We start from the raw sequence: 16,786 nt of genomic DNA, 5'->3' as shown, positions 1-16,786 counted from the left end.
CCACCTGCCCTAAGTTAGATTCCCAGCCCTACAATCTGCAAGCCGAGTGGCCCTGGGCGAGGCATGGTCTCCTCTGGCCTTTCCTTGCTTGCAAAGTAGGTGACTATGCTTGTGAGGGCAGGAAGGCGTGAAATCCGATCAGTCCGGTAAGGTCTCAACTTCAGTTTTGGCAAGATTCAAATTTCTCAACAAAGCTTTGGTGAGTGGCAGGAATGTGGGAGAAAGTGTCCAGGACAGGACATTAACTTGACTTCTAATTCTGGATGGCAGCGTGACCTTCGCCAAGCCCCCTTCCCTCTGGAGGCGTCAGGGCTGGAGTCAGAACCGACCCAGGTAGAAGGTGACAGGTTCCCCCCGGAGGGGTGCCCTCCCCCATGCCCTTCCCTTGCAGCGGGAGACACCCAGATTCCAAAAATGAAGCACTCGGGGTGGGGCGGGGCGGGGCGGGGCGGGCAGCGAGCGAACCCGATTGGCCCCCGAGCGCCACGTGTCCCCTGCCACGGTGAGCCCAGCCTGCGCTGCGGCTGCTGCTAGGCTAACGGGCTTCGAGCTGCGTCTATCCGTCCGCCCTGATCCGAGGCCTCCCCAGAGCGGTGAGTGTGCAGAGTCGCTGCAGGGCACGGAGTGCAGGGCTGAAGAGACCCGGGACGAGCACCTGGCTGGGTCCCTGCTGGGGTGCAGCCATCCAGGGGTGTCACGGCTGGGTGTGTCCCGGGAGGGAGCCCGAGGTGCTGCGCTGGATGACAGCACCCTGAGGGGGAGGGGAGCGGGTGGACCCCGGGCCCCGCGGAGGGTGTGGTCCAAGACCCGTGCGCCTAGTTGTCTAAAGTGGTGGGAAGACTTGGGGACCCTCGCGGAAGGCTGTGAGTTGCCCAACTTGGAGAGCTTGAGGAACTGAACCATCTGCTGAGCACCAGACGGTTTGTGGTTTGGTCCGGGAGAAAGGCTCCCTAATGCCCGCCAGAGGAAGGATCAGCTGTCCGACCCGAGCTGCTCACCTTTCCGGGAGCCGCAGAGGCTCTTAGCAAGATACAGGGGCCCCACTCTGTCTTTTGCTTCTCCTAAGCCAACCCAGTTCCTTCCCAGTTTTTCAGGGCCTTAGATGCTTTCTACTGACCTCGAATGCAGATCCACCACCAACTTGCAGTGTGCCCTTGAGCCTTGAGCTTTCTCCCCTCTAAGCCTCCCTCTCCCAAGTGCTGATAACCCCCGCTTTCAGCCCTCTGAAAGTGGGTTGATTTGGCTGCTAGTTGAGTACAGGTGTGGGCGATGAACCACTCCTTTAGGAGAGAGATTCTGGCTTCTGCTCCCCCCCCCGCCCCCATCCGGCCCCCTTTTGTCTAAACTCTGGTGGGTCTTACTAGACACTTCCAAATTTGGGCATATGACTCCGGGCTTTGTAGGGGATTGTGGTGTCCCCTTAGAATCTATCCTCCTTTCTCCTCTCCTGGCCAGATCACATCTTGGAGCTGCTGAGCCCATCCCCAGACAGGAGAGCCCAACTCTCCAGTCTTTCTTATCCCCCCAGTAACTATCTCAGCGCCTGTACGCCCTGATGTTTGCGCTGCAGGCCCTAAGCCCTGCAGAAAACCCTGGGCAATCTTCTCTCATATCCATGAATTGCAGCTTGCCCGGGACCCTTGGAGGGACCTCTTTTCTCTCTGGGCCCTTGTTCCCCATAGCAGTCTGCTGAGGTGGCCACCACTTCCGGTGCTCCCCCTTTGGCCAATTCAACTGTTCTCAGATTTGAGAGTGGGGTGTGGCTGGGCATGGAGGGAAGAACAGGCCTTCATCCCTCTGCAGCTGCGACTGTCGCTCACCATGTCCCTTTACTTCCTGTCCTTTGTTTGTGAGCCTCTCTCTGCTGGGATACTGAACCTATTTGCTGTTTCTGGCCAGGGGATGCAGCTGTTGCTGGACAGAACATGGATTTGCCCTGAGAATGGAGATGCTGGGTTGGGGGTGGGGCTGGGGCTGGGAGTGGGGGGACTGCAGCACTGGAAACCTGCCAGAGACCATACATACATCTGCACTGCAGCTCCCAGAGGAGTCCTGGACACGAGGCCTGGCCCCGCCCCATCTCTGCCCCTCCACCCACAAAGCTGGGCACCTCCCCACCTTGATTCCTTCCTCCCTGGAGGAGGAGACCAGTACCCAGGCCCCCCAACTGGTAAGATGTGTTGGGTGTGGGTGGTGGCTCTTTAAGGTGCTATTCAGGCTCAGTGGTGACAACCACGAGCTCCTAGCCAAGCTTCTTCAAGAGAGATTTCCTGGGTGGGGTTAATGCTGAGGATGTGGTCTCCACAGATTGCCCATATGGAGGATGGGAGATGAGGGTTGTATCCTAGCTTGCTGCTTCTTGGCTTAGAATCTGGCCTTTTCTATTTACATTGTGCATTCCATTTGCACTGGGAATGCTCTCTCTGGAGGACTGAGAAGCCCCCTACGGAGGCTGGCCCTGCAGAGCTGTGGTGGCATCAGCGTTCTGTGAGCCCAGATTCCCCCATCTGTAAAAGAAAGGCTGATATCTTCTTGTGGTATCGAGCCCACAGATATGAAAGTGTCATGTAAATTGTAGAGTGCTCTCCGTAGAGAAGCTAGAGCTGCTGTGGTAACCTCAGAAGGGTGTGGTGCTCAGGAGGCTACCTGAGCTCCAGGTTTCTCTTTCTCAAGACTGCTGTCCTGATGCTTCTTAAAGCGGTCCTTGTCACTGATGGAACCCTTCCGGCTGAGCAGACTCCGGGACTCCTTGCTCTGGTAGATTCTGGTATCAGACCATTTCAGAGATAAAGATGTTGTGACCCTCATGTAGAGAAGTGGCTAGAAATGTGTTCCCCTGCACAGGGGAAGCCCCGGTTCCTTCCCTATGGAGGTCTAAACTGTGAGCATCTGCAATCCTAGCACTCAGAGGTGGAGGCTGCAGGATTCGGAAGTTCAAAGTTCAAAGTCACCCTGAGCTACATAGTAAGTGGATACAGGAAGCCCCATCTCAAAAATAAAAAGGTAAAGAATAATCGTTGTAAGGTCTTGTACAGCACTCCTGTGTGCAAGGTCCTCTGGTGCGCACTTGACTAAATTCTTGCTAGGTGTAGTAGTCCATGCCTTGGCCTTTAATTCCAGCACCTGGGAGGCTGAGGCCGTTGGATCTCTGAGTTTGATGCCAGCCTGGTGTGCTACAGAGAGAGACCCTTCCTTGTAAAAAACAAAACAAAACAAAACAAAAAAACACTCAGTTTATCTTTAGCCTTTACACCTTGACCTTAACTGTTATGAGTTATTTTTAAAATATTTTTATTCACATTTATTTATTTATTGTGTATGTACACCTAGGCCATGGTATGCATGTGGAGGTCAGAGGACATCCTGTGGAACTTGGTTCTCTCCTTCCGGGTTGGGGTTCCTGGATGCGACTCGGATCATCTGAGTTGCATGCTGAGTTGATCATGCTGAGCTGTCTTTTACCCCCATTTTCCGTCTGAGACGGGGTCTCTCTCTTTTATTTGCTGATGGTCCGTGAGCTATCACGGATTCTCTCGTCTCTCCCTCTCATCGTGCAGTAGGATGGTAGGCTTGACCACTGTGCCGGGCTTTACCTGTAGGTTTAACTTCAGCCCTCCCCAGCTTACCATGCAGCTTCTAAATAACTGTGGGGCTTCCATCTCGGGACTCCTGGTCCCCGGGAGATGCTACACCTTAGGGCCATTCACAAAGTAGCCTTGGACGGGATTCAAACGTCGGCCATTTCTGATTCTGAGGCAGCCAGATGGACGCCTGGGGCCCTGTTCAGCTGGGGATCAATGACTGTGGGTAGAAAACACTGCTCTCGAAGAAACCTAAGTGTCTGGGGGTGAGGGGTGGGGGCAAGAGAGGGGTGCTGTATCCTGCTTCGTCGGGGAAGAATTGGGAGCTGCTCCTTCTGACTAAGGGGAGCCCATAAGAAAAGGAGAGTTTTCTAGATTTACCTTTTCTTGGTGGTAGGGATGGAACCCAAGAACCTACACATGCCAGATGAGTAATCTAGACTAAACTGAATACCCAGTCTAAAAGGGATTTTTAAAGACCACAGCCTTCAAGTAGTAGACTTACCCCAGAAGATACCAAAACTGTATGGGGTACAGAAAATCCTCAGACTCTGTTATTAAAGTTGTTTTTGAGACAGGGTCCCGTGTAGCCCCAGCGGGCATTGAACTCGTGTGTCTGGTGATGAATTCCTAGTCCTCCAGCCTCCAGCTCCCAGTGCCGGGATTGCTTGCGTGTACGTAACTATCATGCCTGGTTTATGCAGTGCGAGGGATCAAACCCAGGGCCTTGAATGTGCTGGACAGGTACTCCACTGAATGAGCTGCATCCTGACCTACACCATGCTCTTTTCGATGTTATAGTAAAGAGGATTGAAGGGGGAAAGGGGATGAACAGTAAAATGCCTCAGCAGGTAAAGATGTTGCCAACCAAGCCCAATGACCTGACTGAGCTCAAGCCGCAGGGCTCGCAATGGTAGAAGGAAAGAACCAACTCTCCTAACCCACGGTGCGTGTCAGGCTGTGGTTGCCCAGGAGACTTGTCTGTTCCACTTTCTGTCCTAGCCCCAGCTCCCACCAGTGAGCCTAGATCACTAGTACGTTTGTTTCCTTTTGCTTTCTCATGAGTCCTCAGTTAATCAGTAATTTTCTCTATGGACCTGGACAAGTTGCCCAACTTCAGGTCATTTCCCCTCTGGCTACAGCTTGGGTTCCATTTTTTTTTTTTCCTCCGGTGTGACTTTTCAAGGGTGACACTAAAGAAACCTCTCATGGCTGTAACTGGAGTTTTTGTCCTGGAAGCCTGAAGTCCTAAGCTAGAAAAGCTCAGCCACCTGGTCCCAATAAACCAGTTAGAGACCTGGAATGGTGATGGGGGGGGGGGCGGAATGCTAAAAGGAAGTTTATTCGATGTGACCAAGGTAGGAGGAAGAATGAACTGAGGGAGGGAGAGGCATGAAGCCTGTTACTCCTCGACTACCTTGGGTCTGAACAGAGGAAGAACCAGAGATATGCATGGTCGACCAGTCTGGTCCTCTTGACCTCCACTCTTGTTCTTCTGAGAGGTTCTTAGAAGCCCTCACCTCTGTCAGCAATACCAATGCCTTCGCTTTAGGAGCTCACTCTGGTTCCTCCTGGCTGACCACTCCTGCCCCAGGAGCAGCTCACCCTCACGGACCCGTCCTCTTTCATAGGGTGATGCGTTCTACGAACCTTGGTTCTGGAATCTACAGTGACACCAGAGGAACAGTTCAGGGTGGTACTTAGCTCTGTGCTTTCAGCCAAAGTAAACGAGACAGACAGACTGTGGATGAAGATGGAGACACCAGGAGCTAGCTTGGATTTAGTTTCCTTGTGAGAAGAGTGAGGGGTTTGTGCTTTTGAGGAAAAGCATCCTCGAAGGATTGGATTCTTAACCTCTCCATCGTGCAAGACAACCAGCCTTTAGGAAGTGCCACCCTGGCTGGAGGCAGAGGTTAACCTCCCCCAGAGGGTTATAGCAGGCACAATAGCTATGCGGTAATGGCCCAGGCGTGAGTCACATGCAATAAAATGAAAATGGTCATTTGCCTAAGATTTTATTCTATTTAGAACCAATGACTAGTCCAAGCAGATATTAGTAACCAGCTCAAAATGGAATCAATCGCTGCCTTTATATTTAAAGGAATATGCACTTAGAGGCAAAACTGGTTTTTCCACCCAAGGGGGAGGGGAGAGACCGTGAATGATATTAGAACTACTACGTATGAGCATTAGTCATCTATCACTTGCTGAGCTATGCAAGAGCCTGAGCCGGAAGACAGAAAAACTAGAATCAGAAAACCCAGAGGTTTTCTCCGAAGACAGATTCTTCTCCCCCGCCCCCAGTCCCCACAATGCATGCAAAATCAGTGACCTCCCGCTACACAGAAATGGCAAATCCCCAACGGCTGACTACAAGCCAGTCTAGCTTGTGGTGTGCAGCCTGTGGGGATTCCAAAGAGGGAGACCTTCCTGGTTTCCCAGTCGAGGTAATGACTGGATCCAGCAGAAACCAATCAGTTTGTTGGCTGCACCGGCCCTGAAATGTTTTCATTCTCTAGCGTTGGACTTTGGACATTTGGGGGGGCAAAAAAGTCCTCAGGTTGTATTAATAACGCTGGAATGGAGAAACATGGATCTAGGTTCCAGAAGGCTGAGTAGAAAAGTGATAGAGGAGGACACTTAGGAAGGGAGACTGGTTATAATCAACCCTTCAAGCTGCCCCACACACCGGTGGGGGTGGGCATGTGGAGCCTAGAGGACAGTTTCGTGGAGTCTGTTTCCTCCTTCCATCTTAACGTGGTCCTAGGAACCAAACTCAAGTCACCAGGCTTGCATGGCAAGTGCCTTCACCTGTGAAGCCATCCTATTGGCCAGGTTTTATTTTGTTTTGAGACAGGGTCAAGCTGCATAGCCTGGGCTATCGTGGAACCCACTATGTAGACCAGACTGGCCTTGAACTTACAGAGATCCACCTGCCTCTGCTTCCCCAGTTCTGGGATTAAAGATGAGCACGGCTACTCCTGCTTCTGCCTGCCAGTTCTGATTATTTTCATCTTTGAAATGAGCCAAAATTATACACTTTGGGATGGAAGCACCATGACCATACACTTAGGCATTAATATGCATAGGCACTAAGGCCAGGCACTCTCAGAGAGGCAAGGGAGCTGCCCGGGGTGCACACCTCTAATCCCAGCTCTCGGGAAGCCGAGGGAGGACAGAGTCCTGTTCCAGACCAGCCTGGACCATAGCGTGAAGCCCTGTTTCAAAACAACAAAAAAAATCAAGAAGTGGGGCAGGATGATGGACTGCATCATGGTAAACAAAGGACGGGGTTGGGTTTCTAGGGGAAAAGAAGTGGCCAGTCTTAATGCAGATGAAGCCTCTCAGGTCAGGGTGACCTGTGGTCATTTCCATCGGGGCCAATCAGACCTTCAGTGTCTTCCTGTAGGCAAGACCTTTCCTACACACACACACACACACACACACACACACACACACACACACACACACACGGGAGGATGGGCGGAAGTATGAGAAATACCCTGTACCCACTGTCTACCGAAGTGAACGGCTTCCTGCAGAAAAACAACCCCTAGGAAGCCATGTTCTATCTGCAAAGGCCTGCAGTTCCTCTGAATAGCCAGCTTGCCATATGCCACAGAAACGCATTTGCTTGGCTGTGGGTGTGGCTCAGCTGGCAGACTCCTTGCTAGCACCCTGGAAGCCAGCCTGCGTTCAGTCTCTGGCACTGTATAAACGGTGCAAGGGGGGCCAACATGAAATCCCAGCACTTGGGAGGTGGAAGGTTGAGGTGGAAGATACTTAGTAAGTTCAAGGCTGGCCTGGCCTACAAGAGACCCTGTCTCAATAAAAAAACAAAGCAAAACTGACCTAAAAACCATTCAATCTGAGGCCAGAGAGATGGCTCCGTGGTTTAAGAGCACTTACAAGTCTTCCAGAGGACCCAGGTTTGGTTCCCAACACCCAGGTCATTTGGCTCACAACTTTTAAAACTCTAACCCCTAGGACATAACCTGTAGGTTGTGACCCCTTTGGAGGTCTACCAACCCTTCCACGGGGACCACCTAAGACTATTGGAAAACACAGATATTTACATTACAATTCATAACAGTTGCAAAATTACAGTTATGAAGTAGCAGTGGAAATAATTTTATGGTTGGGAGGGCCCTAGCCTGATCTACTAGACACCGGCTCGTGTGTGGCATACATTCATCCGGATAGCTATATTTACATAAGCATAAATAGAAAGAAATGTTTTAAAAGTTACTTTTGCAGGCAGCTCAGTGGTTAAGACCACTTGTTGCCTGTGCAGGGGACACAGCATCCACATGGTGGCTCACAACCATCTGTAACTCCAGTTTCAGGGATCTGATACCCTCTTCTGACCTCTGTAAGCACAGACACATATGTGGTGCACATATATACCACAGGCAGGCAAAATGTTTATATATATATATATATATATATATATATATATATATATATATATATATGACAACAAAAATCTAAAATTTAATTTCCAGTGGGCTACTTTAAACTCCCACAAGTCGGGTGGTTTTTACACACTATCTTGCAATAGCCTAAGAAAACCTTATAGTTTTGCCATTTCTGAGATAAACTGAGGCAGAGAGAAGTGACACAATCAGATGTTTGCAGTGACAGGATTTGAACCTGGGGACTTCAAAGCCTTCATTTACTGCCATGTTACCCCCAATAAAAATGACCACTTATTGCTGTGTGTCAGACAGTCTTACTAAGCATCTTCTCATCTGTTGTTTCATAGTTCACACTGGAATTCCAATATGCCTTTGCAGATGTGCAAACTTGAGATTCAGTTTAAACAGCTTGTGTAAATCAGAGAGTTCAGGGAACATGGTGGCCCTGGCCTACTTAATAGGCTGGGCAGTAGGATTCTGCCCCCAACCTAAGACCACAATAGTCACAAGCTACCAGACAGGGCAATGGTGATGACAGCCACCCATGTAGAAGCCATCCAGGTCACTGCCCAGAGGGAGGGGGGTTCTGAATGATCCAATTGCTTGGCTGCTCAGGCCTCTGAGGAGAGAGAAGCCATTTTTACCAGTCTTGAGTGCCTATTTCTTGTAAGTTGGTAAAACTTTCAGGTTGAGGGAGAGCTGAGGAGTTCTGAGATCTGGGATGAGTGTTCTATTGTGAAAACCAGTCAGTGAAATAAAGAAAAGTCTTTCATATTGACCGTGGATCTTCCCAAACACACCAGCTAATCATTGACCTCATTTTGTTAAGGCCCAGAGAGGGAACCCAGCTGGAATCACATACCTTGGGTCTTCTCCAGCTGTGACTTGGGATTTTGAGGTAGCACTCCTGGCTGAGTCCTGGCCATGTAGAAAAAGGTTTGGAGGACTTATGGTTCTGGCCTCGGCTGGGATCCTGGGCTAGTGGCTGTGCAGCCAACCTGAGGCTGTGTGGTGTAGGTTGTTATGGGAGAGCCCCAGTGCCCAGACAGCTAGCCTGTGTGCTTCAGCCTTTAGTTGTCCTCTTAGGTATGAACCAGATTGACCATCTAAACTACAATATGAACATTAAATTATCAAAAGAAACTCACTTTCTTCATACACAGGAAGCAGGCCCCCAACACACAGAAACTGCTCTTGGAGTTTTCCCCAAAGGCATAGTGGCCCCTTCTTGGAGCGAGCTCTCTGTGGAAAGGGGCTCTTGTCCAGATGGGCCTGGGTGCCAGCCAGCTGCTGAAGTTTCCAGCATCGGGGCCAAAGGAAAATGCCTCAGCCTTCAAGTGACAGGTCCCAGCCCTCCCTCCCCCATGTCACCTCACTTCCTGGGCCTTATTCACTCTGACAGTGTTTCTGACAGTTTGGGGGTTCCTTTACCAACTGCCTCTTGAGCCTCCAGGCTTGGGGAACCCCCAGATCTGGTTCTGAGCCCAATCCTAGAAGTCACCCCGTCCCATGTGAGGTTTCCATTTCCTGGTGAGAGCTGTACTTCTATACCAAGGGGCCCCTGGTTGCCAGGGCAACCACAGGGTTTCCTGCAGCTGAGCTATGATTACAGGCAGATCTCTGTCTCATACCCTCCACCCACCAGCACTGTCAGATAATTGCCCCTAGGTGCCTGCCATTTAGGAAGACAGTACTCTGAAGGGTACTCATGGGGCGGGGGTGGGGGGATGGGGGGTGGCAAACTGACAACATCCCTCCACTTGCAATGGATACCACCACCACTGATGTGTCTGCTCTGTGCTTGAAGAAATCCAGGCCCCACCCCTCCACCCCCGGCAGCACTCCCAGGCAGTTTGTGCTTAGCATAACCTTGAACTTGAAATGAGCACTAAGCCCTTGGTCACATAGCTAATAAGGGTGAGGAGAGCTGTCTCCTAAGTCGGGGGATGGGTAGGGCTGGAGGGTGCTGACTTGCAGGTCTCTATGGTTCCACCCTTCTTTTTAGTTCTTTCTTTGCAAGTAAGTTAATTTTTACTCTTACAAAGCAGTATGGAGCTGTTTTAGGCTTACATCAGCCGCCTCTGATGGAGTACTGTGGTCCGCCACTCTTGATTGCTTAACTTGCATCTCCTGCCTTTCTGTCCAGTGCTCGGCTCAGCTCTGCACCCGCCTGGCTTTCACTTGCCATTTATTTATAGGTAATACACCTGCGTCCCTTTCTCCTTCATTGTAGATCTTGTCCCCGACACCTCAAGCCCATAGTCCTTACCTCGTTTCAGTAAGACAATTCATCCCTTTTGTGTAAGTCCACCATGATGGTGATGGCTTAGTTCCATCAGGGTAAAGCCGAGTCTTCACAGCGGCCTCGGGTCAGGTCATCATGTCTCCATCCTTCTGCCTGCTGCCACCTCAGTCACACGGAGAGTCACAGGGAGCTCTCCCTTGCATCTTCCCCTCTGACTGCCCACCTGGGGTTACATCCTGTGACCTCTGGTCCAGCACATCGTCTTCCTCCTTCCTCCAGATGCTCGCTGTAATCCACGGGGGAGGGGGGACTTTATCACTGGGACCCATGAGAACTGGACTGTCCGCTCTTGAGTACGTCCTGCTGCGGACTCAGGGTGTAGAGCAGAGTTGGCTGCAGTAGATGGTGGGTGAATGCAACAGATCCAAGCCGACATGATGTCCTCTTTGCATGCCAAGAAAGCCTGGTTGGGAAACCATTTCCAGTGGCTTGGAAAGAGGGCGAACAGAGTGCAGACAGGACACAGAGGCTCTGGATTCGGGAGTTCTTAAGTGTTTTGACCTTAGACCAGACGTGGCACCCGACCCTGGGTCTCCCTTCTCCTACAAAGGGCACTTGCTGCCTGTAAGGATCACTAAAGGATTAGGGAACATAACAGCCACACTGCATGGCCCTGCTCAGTGCCAGGCCAGAGGTCATGCCCAGCCTTCCTGCTGCTCCAGGTCCCTTGCCCACCCTGCTGTGTGTGTGTAACCGACTGTGCACTATCTAATCCACCCACTGTCCACTGCGAAACAAAGTTCCCGGCTCCACAAGCTCTCTGGATATGAGAACAGCAGAAGGAAGGAAAATAAAGGCAAGAGAGGGGAGTTACAGAGTCCTGGGGTATCTCTCAATTTCTCTTTTTCTCTCCACAGTGGTTTCTGCTGCAGAACCTGAGACCATGGCCAAAATAGCACAGGTAAGGATCTCTCCTCCTCAAGACCCTGTCCTTGGGCCTGGGAACCCTAGCATCAGTAGGCCAGAGTAACCCCAGGTACCTTCAGATAACCCTTAGTACCCTCCGTTAGCCCCCGGGGCCTTCAGATAATCCTGGGTACCTGCTGATAACTCCTGGCCCCTTCAGCCCAAAAGGAGCAGAGAGGCTCTAACTTCACAGCCCTGACTCATATGCAGGTCACCAGTGATACACACAGCTCCAAGTACAAAAGGATGGGAAGTTTTCCTGGTCAGAAGGACTCTAACCTCAGTCTTTTGCACTCTTTGACCACTCTGTTGGGTGATAGAATTCGAGACCAAACGAAACATTCTCTTCAGTTGGCTGAGCTGGGCATGAGGGGTCCTTCCGTGTCAAGGTTTGTCTGAGAAAGGTCCCAGTTGGCTACCTTTACAGTGCAAACCTGACATAAGCTGAGGGACCCCAGCTGACGCCCTTTCGGTGCCTACTCCATCTCTAGAGCTTCTCTGTCTGGTCACAGAGCACAGCTCTTACCCAGCGGCTGAGCTGAGAGCCAGTTCACTTCATCCATCCTTGTGACGGGGCACCCAGTGAATCAGGGAGAGTCACAGGATGCAGAAAGTAACGTTCATGATGCAAGACAGATCCTTGCTCAGCTTCCCTTCCCTGCCCCCGAGGGCATGCTTATTCCCTCTCAAGCAAGTTTCAGAGTGGCTGGGCCTGAGGGGTTCCTTTTGTCCTGGTGCAACTGGACCCCCTCACGCAGTGCTTTGGCAGGACGTGAAAGAGGCCTGGGGCCAGCTGGAGGGCAACCTTTGGGTTAAGAGGCCTTGGGAAACAAGAAGGGTCTTCAACAGACTGGCTGGATCAGAAGGCCAGGTTTGAGAAGGAATCCAGTGTGGTTAGGGGGAAGGGTAGTTCTGGGTGCTTGGAGGGCAGCAGCCTTGGGAAGGAGAAAGTTGCAGAAGACAATTCTAGGGAGATGGGAGGAAGGAAATTTGTCTATTACAGTGATTCTCAACCTTCCTCATGCTGTGGCCCTTTAATACATTTCCTCGTGCTGGAGTAACCCCCAATCATAAAATTATTTTGGTTGCTACTTCATAACTGTAATCTCGCTACTGCCGTGAATCATAACGTAAACATCTGTGTTTCCCAATGGTCTTAGGCAACCCCTATGAAAGGGTCATTTGACAACCCCCACAAGGGGTCATGACCCACAGGTTGAGCACCGCTGGTCTATTGCCTGTTGTTAGCAGTGTCTGCCATGCCCCCCACCCCACCCCGTAAATGCGTGCATACCCACACGGCCTTGCAAACACACAGCACACTACTCACTTTCCTCAAGTCCAGCTATTTCAATCCCTTCCATCATGATGGGGACTTTCCCGTCACCTTCCAAAGAGGTGAACTTGAGAGCCAAAGGCAAGGAGGCAGAAGATGATTCTATGTAAGACCCCAGGGAGCATAGACTCCGTGGGGTTTGGGCCTAGACTGCAACATTGAATATAAAACCACTCTGCAGACAGGGAGAGAGTGTGCATGTCCTGGGACCCCGGCAGCTGCAGGATGAAGTAAGTGGGCATCGGAGCTGATTGTGGATACGCTCTCCTAGAGTTCCCAGTCATCTGTCTCGAGGATGCTTATCTGGGTTCTAAGAAGGCCCAGCACACCTGCAGCAGCTGGGGTGGGGCCTCACGGGCCAGAGCCCCAAGGCCTAGGGTGCTCACCATCTGGCAACAAGGCCTGCTAAATATTTCAGGGTGGAAATCTTTTTCTCCACGCTGCCTCCACTCTGGGTGCCTGCGTCCAGGATCCCGCCTGCATGGGGTGCAGCGAGCTGATTACAGGTGTCCTGGGCACTGCACAGTTGGCATTTAAGAAGGTAAACTTCCCAGAGTGGGGCGAGTCATGGCCTGCGAGAGCTCAGCCTAGGTCGTTTGAGGGACTTTCTATATCTTCATATTAGTAGCCTGTGCTAAACCCCACTTTGCTGGCCATGCCCATGAGCACCTGGCATCTTAGACCACAGGGCTGGTAGGCAAGGGTTGAAGACTTCTCTGATCTTGTGCATGGGAGATGGAACTAGAGCCTTACGGAGCTTGCCTCTCCATGAACACTTTGGCCAAGCCTGTGTGAGCGAGCCATTAGCTGTCCTTCCCCAGCGCCACATTAACTGCTTTGTCTTCAGCCCAAGCAGCACCAGAACCCACCCACACCATCCATGGAGGGAGGCAGAGGTCCTGAGAGTCTATGAAAAGGAGAAGAATGTTCTCTGCTTCTTAAGAGTGGAAGCAGGGGGTTGGAGATTTAGCTCAGTGGTGGCGCTTGCCTGGCAAGCGCAAGGCCCTGGGTTCAGTCCCAGCTCTGAAAAAAAAAAAAAAAAAAAAGTGGAAGCAGTGCAGCCAGCTCCCACCCTAACTTCTCCATCATGATGGACTGGGCCTTGGACCACTAGCAAAATAAAGGTCCCTCTTTCTTTTTTTTTCTTTTTTTTCTTTGGACTGGGGACCCAGACAGGGCCTTGCACTGCAAGGCAGCGCTCTACCACTGAGCCTTAAATCCCCAACCCCAAGGCCCCTCTTTCTTACGTTGCTTCTGTTCAAGGTGTTTTGTCTCAGCAACAGAGAAATACCTAAGGCAACCCTACTACTGACTGGCACTACTGAAAAAGGCACCAGTTTGAAACTGTTGCTGCCTGACGGCTCTTAAGATGGGTTACATAGTGAAACTTCCTGGAAACAGTATCATGAGGGACATCTCTGTTTAATGGACAGAGTTTAATGGACTCTGTTTATTGGAAAAAGAAAGCAAGTGCTTTGCCCAGGCCTTGAGTGCGTGCCTGAGGCAGCTGGCAGGACTGCAGACTCTCAATGTCATTGTAACTCCATCTTCTGCTTCATGCACACTCATGTACCCCACACATGAGTTTATAAACTCCAGGCGTTGGCTCCTAAGCTCTCTAACCTGGGATTCCTTTCCCCAGTGTTCTCGCTGACCCCAGACTTCTGCTGTGTCTCTTCTGTGTGGTGATTTCCACAGCCTCTCTCCCCAGGGTGGAGGGCAGCTGTTGCTCATCCTGAGGAACTCAGACATCATCTCCAGGAAGTCAGCTCTAATCTCCTCAGCACATGTTCTCAGTAATTCACACTTCTATTCCTGGAGCAAACTACGAGGTGTGCCTAGATGTCCTAGCTCACTGGTTCTCAACCTTCCTAATGCTGCGACCCTTTGATATAGTTCCTTGTGTCGTGATGACCCCCAGCCATAAAATTATTTCCGTTGCTACTTCATAGCTGTAATTTTGCTTCTGTTATGAATGATAATATATGACATACAGGATATCTGATGTGTGACCCCTGTGAAAAGGTCGTTCAATCCCCAAAGGAGTTGTGACCCACAGGTTGAGAACCACTAACTATCTTAGATCCTGTGCTAGGTGCTGGAAATAAATCACTGAGCAAGGCAGGCAATCCCAGTTGTCACAGGGATTCTTCCCCAACCCCTATGCTGTACTTAGCTGACTGGTCTGTGTTTGCATGTGCTCCTGTACAGCCCCCTGCCTGAGTAATTTTTTTACAGGTTGCTGAATTAGTGGGATTCTCAGTGAGAAATGGATGGATGGATGGATGGATGGATGGATGGATGGATGGATGGGTGGAGGGATGGATGGATAGACGGACGGATGGATACATGCATGGGTGGATGGATGGATGGATAGTTGGGTGGATATGGATGGATGGATAGTTGGGTGGATAGATGGGCATGTGGATAGATAGATGGTGGCTTGGTGGATAGATGGGATGGCAGATAGACAGATTGATAGATACATGGGCAGAAGAACAGACAGATAAATGAATGGAGGGGTAGACTGCAGCCTAAATGGACAAATGTGTGGATTGGTGGGTGGGCAAACTAATGAATGGCAGATGGGTACGTGGGTGGCTCTAGTTTCCCTAGAAACAAAAATCCGTGCGTGAGAAGGCTTTGGGGTCTAGGCATGGTTTGGTACTGAGCCTGTTTATAGCTGGAAAGTGGGTCAGCCTGACACAGAGAGAAGCAGGTCTTTGAAAGCAGCCATCCCAGCAGGGGAGGCAGACAGTGCAGTATAACAACTGTGTTTAGTCTTCAAGGAGAGGCGGGTGGGTGTCACCAGCTGAGGAAGCAGCCCTAGGCTATGTGACGGTCACTTCTTCTTCCCTATGACCTGCCACACCATCCTGACATTTGTCAGGGAGGGAGAAAGGTTGGTTTGCTAAAACCAACCATCTATCACTTTCCCAATCAGGTCCCTGACATGCTGGCTGGTCACATGTCACCTGTCCTCTTTGTTTTGATCCTTCGAAGTTTTAAGGTACTTCGCCTTCCCCTCCAAGTGGGCCCCAGGAGCATCGGCAAGGAGTTTGGAGCTAGAGAGATGACGGACACATGGGCTCAGGCAGATGGAGAGAAAGCATCATGAGTCACAGCAACAGCTGGCTTCCCCAGACAGACTCCCAGAGGGCCTGGCTCCCAGAAAAATATTTCAAAGCTGGACATTCCAGCCCTGCCCCTAGCATCTCCAATCCTGAGCAATGGTACTAGGAATCCATGCTACGGAGTCAAACTGTGCACTCCCCTGCCTGCGTTCCTCTTTATCATTCTCCACCTCAGAAGGAAGTATCTTCATTCCTTCATTCAAGTCAGTCACAGTTAGTAAGCTCTCTCTGGGTTCCATTGCTAAGCCTGTGCGGGGTGTGGGGATTCACTTTCTCTTATGCAGTCATACCTTATTCGTTATAGCATCTGCCCTTGTGGAGCCAAGAATCAAAGAGCCAGGGCTGGAGAGATGGCTCAGTGGTTAAGAACACTGCTCTTCCAGAGGTCCTGAGTTCAAATCCCAGCAACAACATGGTGGCTCACAACCATCTGTAATGGGATCTGATGCCCTCTTCTGGTGTGTCTGAAGACAGCTACAGTGTACTTGTGTATAATAAATAAATAAAAATCTTAAAAAAGAAGAAGAAGAATCAAAGAACCAGATGTGGTATCACATACCTGCAATCTCATCATTCAGGTAGCACTGGCAGGTGCATCAGGAGTTCAAGGTCAGCCTCAGCTATGTGAAACCTTATGTCAAAGCAAAACAAAAAACAAATGACCAAGAGATAGGTTAGACAAAAAGTCTTTAAGACCTTTGCAGAACAGACATTCTGGTCCCCTCTGCTTCTTTTTTCTTCACACTAGAAGCTGATGATAATTATTTTCTGACATTGCTAGACCATCAGAATACAGAAAGAAATGCCAAATGTTTAGGAGGTAAAATTCTAGCAGGACACTGCCTTTCTCCTGATAGCAGGGACTTGGAGGGCCTCCTCTAGTCAATCTATAAGCCGTGCACAGACCAGGCCTGACACTGGACCTCAGGTCCCTGGATTAGACTATCCAGGGTGGCACTGTGCCAATGCAAATGTGGCAGGCCCTGGAAGGGCTGAAGAGGGCAGCGGGAGTGTAGGCGGGAGGTGGGGCCAACATGCGCCATCCCTTGCTTGCTTGATCTGGTATCTGGCCTGATACTCTTTCCTTACTCAGGGCTGAGATCAGG

At 50.7% G+C, this 16,786-nt stretch overlaps 1 protein-coding gene across 1 annotated transcript in view; it reads left to right on the top strand.

Annotated features, from left to right (window-relative positions):
• The first annotated feature begins 493 nt into the window (after positions 1–493).
• Anxa6 (annexin A6) overlaps positions 494–16,786 on the top strand; it is a 52,179-nt gene continuing 35,886 nt past the window's right edge. The window contains exons 1-2 of the mRNA XM_032912256.1: positions 494–593; positions 11,162–11,205. Of these exons, the coding sequence (XP_032768147.1) occupies positions 11,188–11,205 (18 nt within the window). The 5' untranslated portion in view covers positions 494–593; positions 11,162–11,187. The remainder of the gene's footprint in view (positions 594–11,161; positions 11,206–16,786) is intronic.

The sequence above is a fragment of the Rattus rattus genome, chromosome 9, assembly GCF_011064425.1.
Source record: "Rattus rattus isolate New Zealand chromosome 9, Rrattus_CSIRO_v1, whole genome shotgun sequence".
In the NCBI taxonomy this organism is placed as follows: domain Eukaryota; kingdom Metazoa; phylum Chordata; class Mammalia; order Rodentia; family Muridae; genus Rattus; species Rattus rattus.
This window is presented reverse-complemented; position numbering and strand designations above follow the sequence as displayed.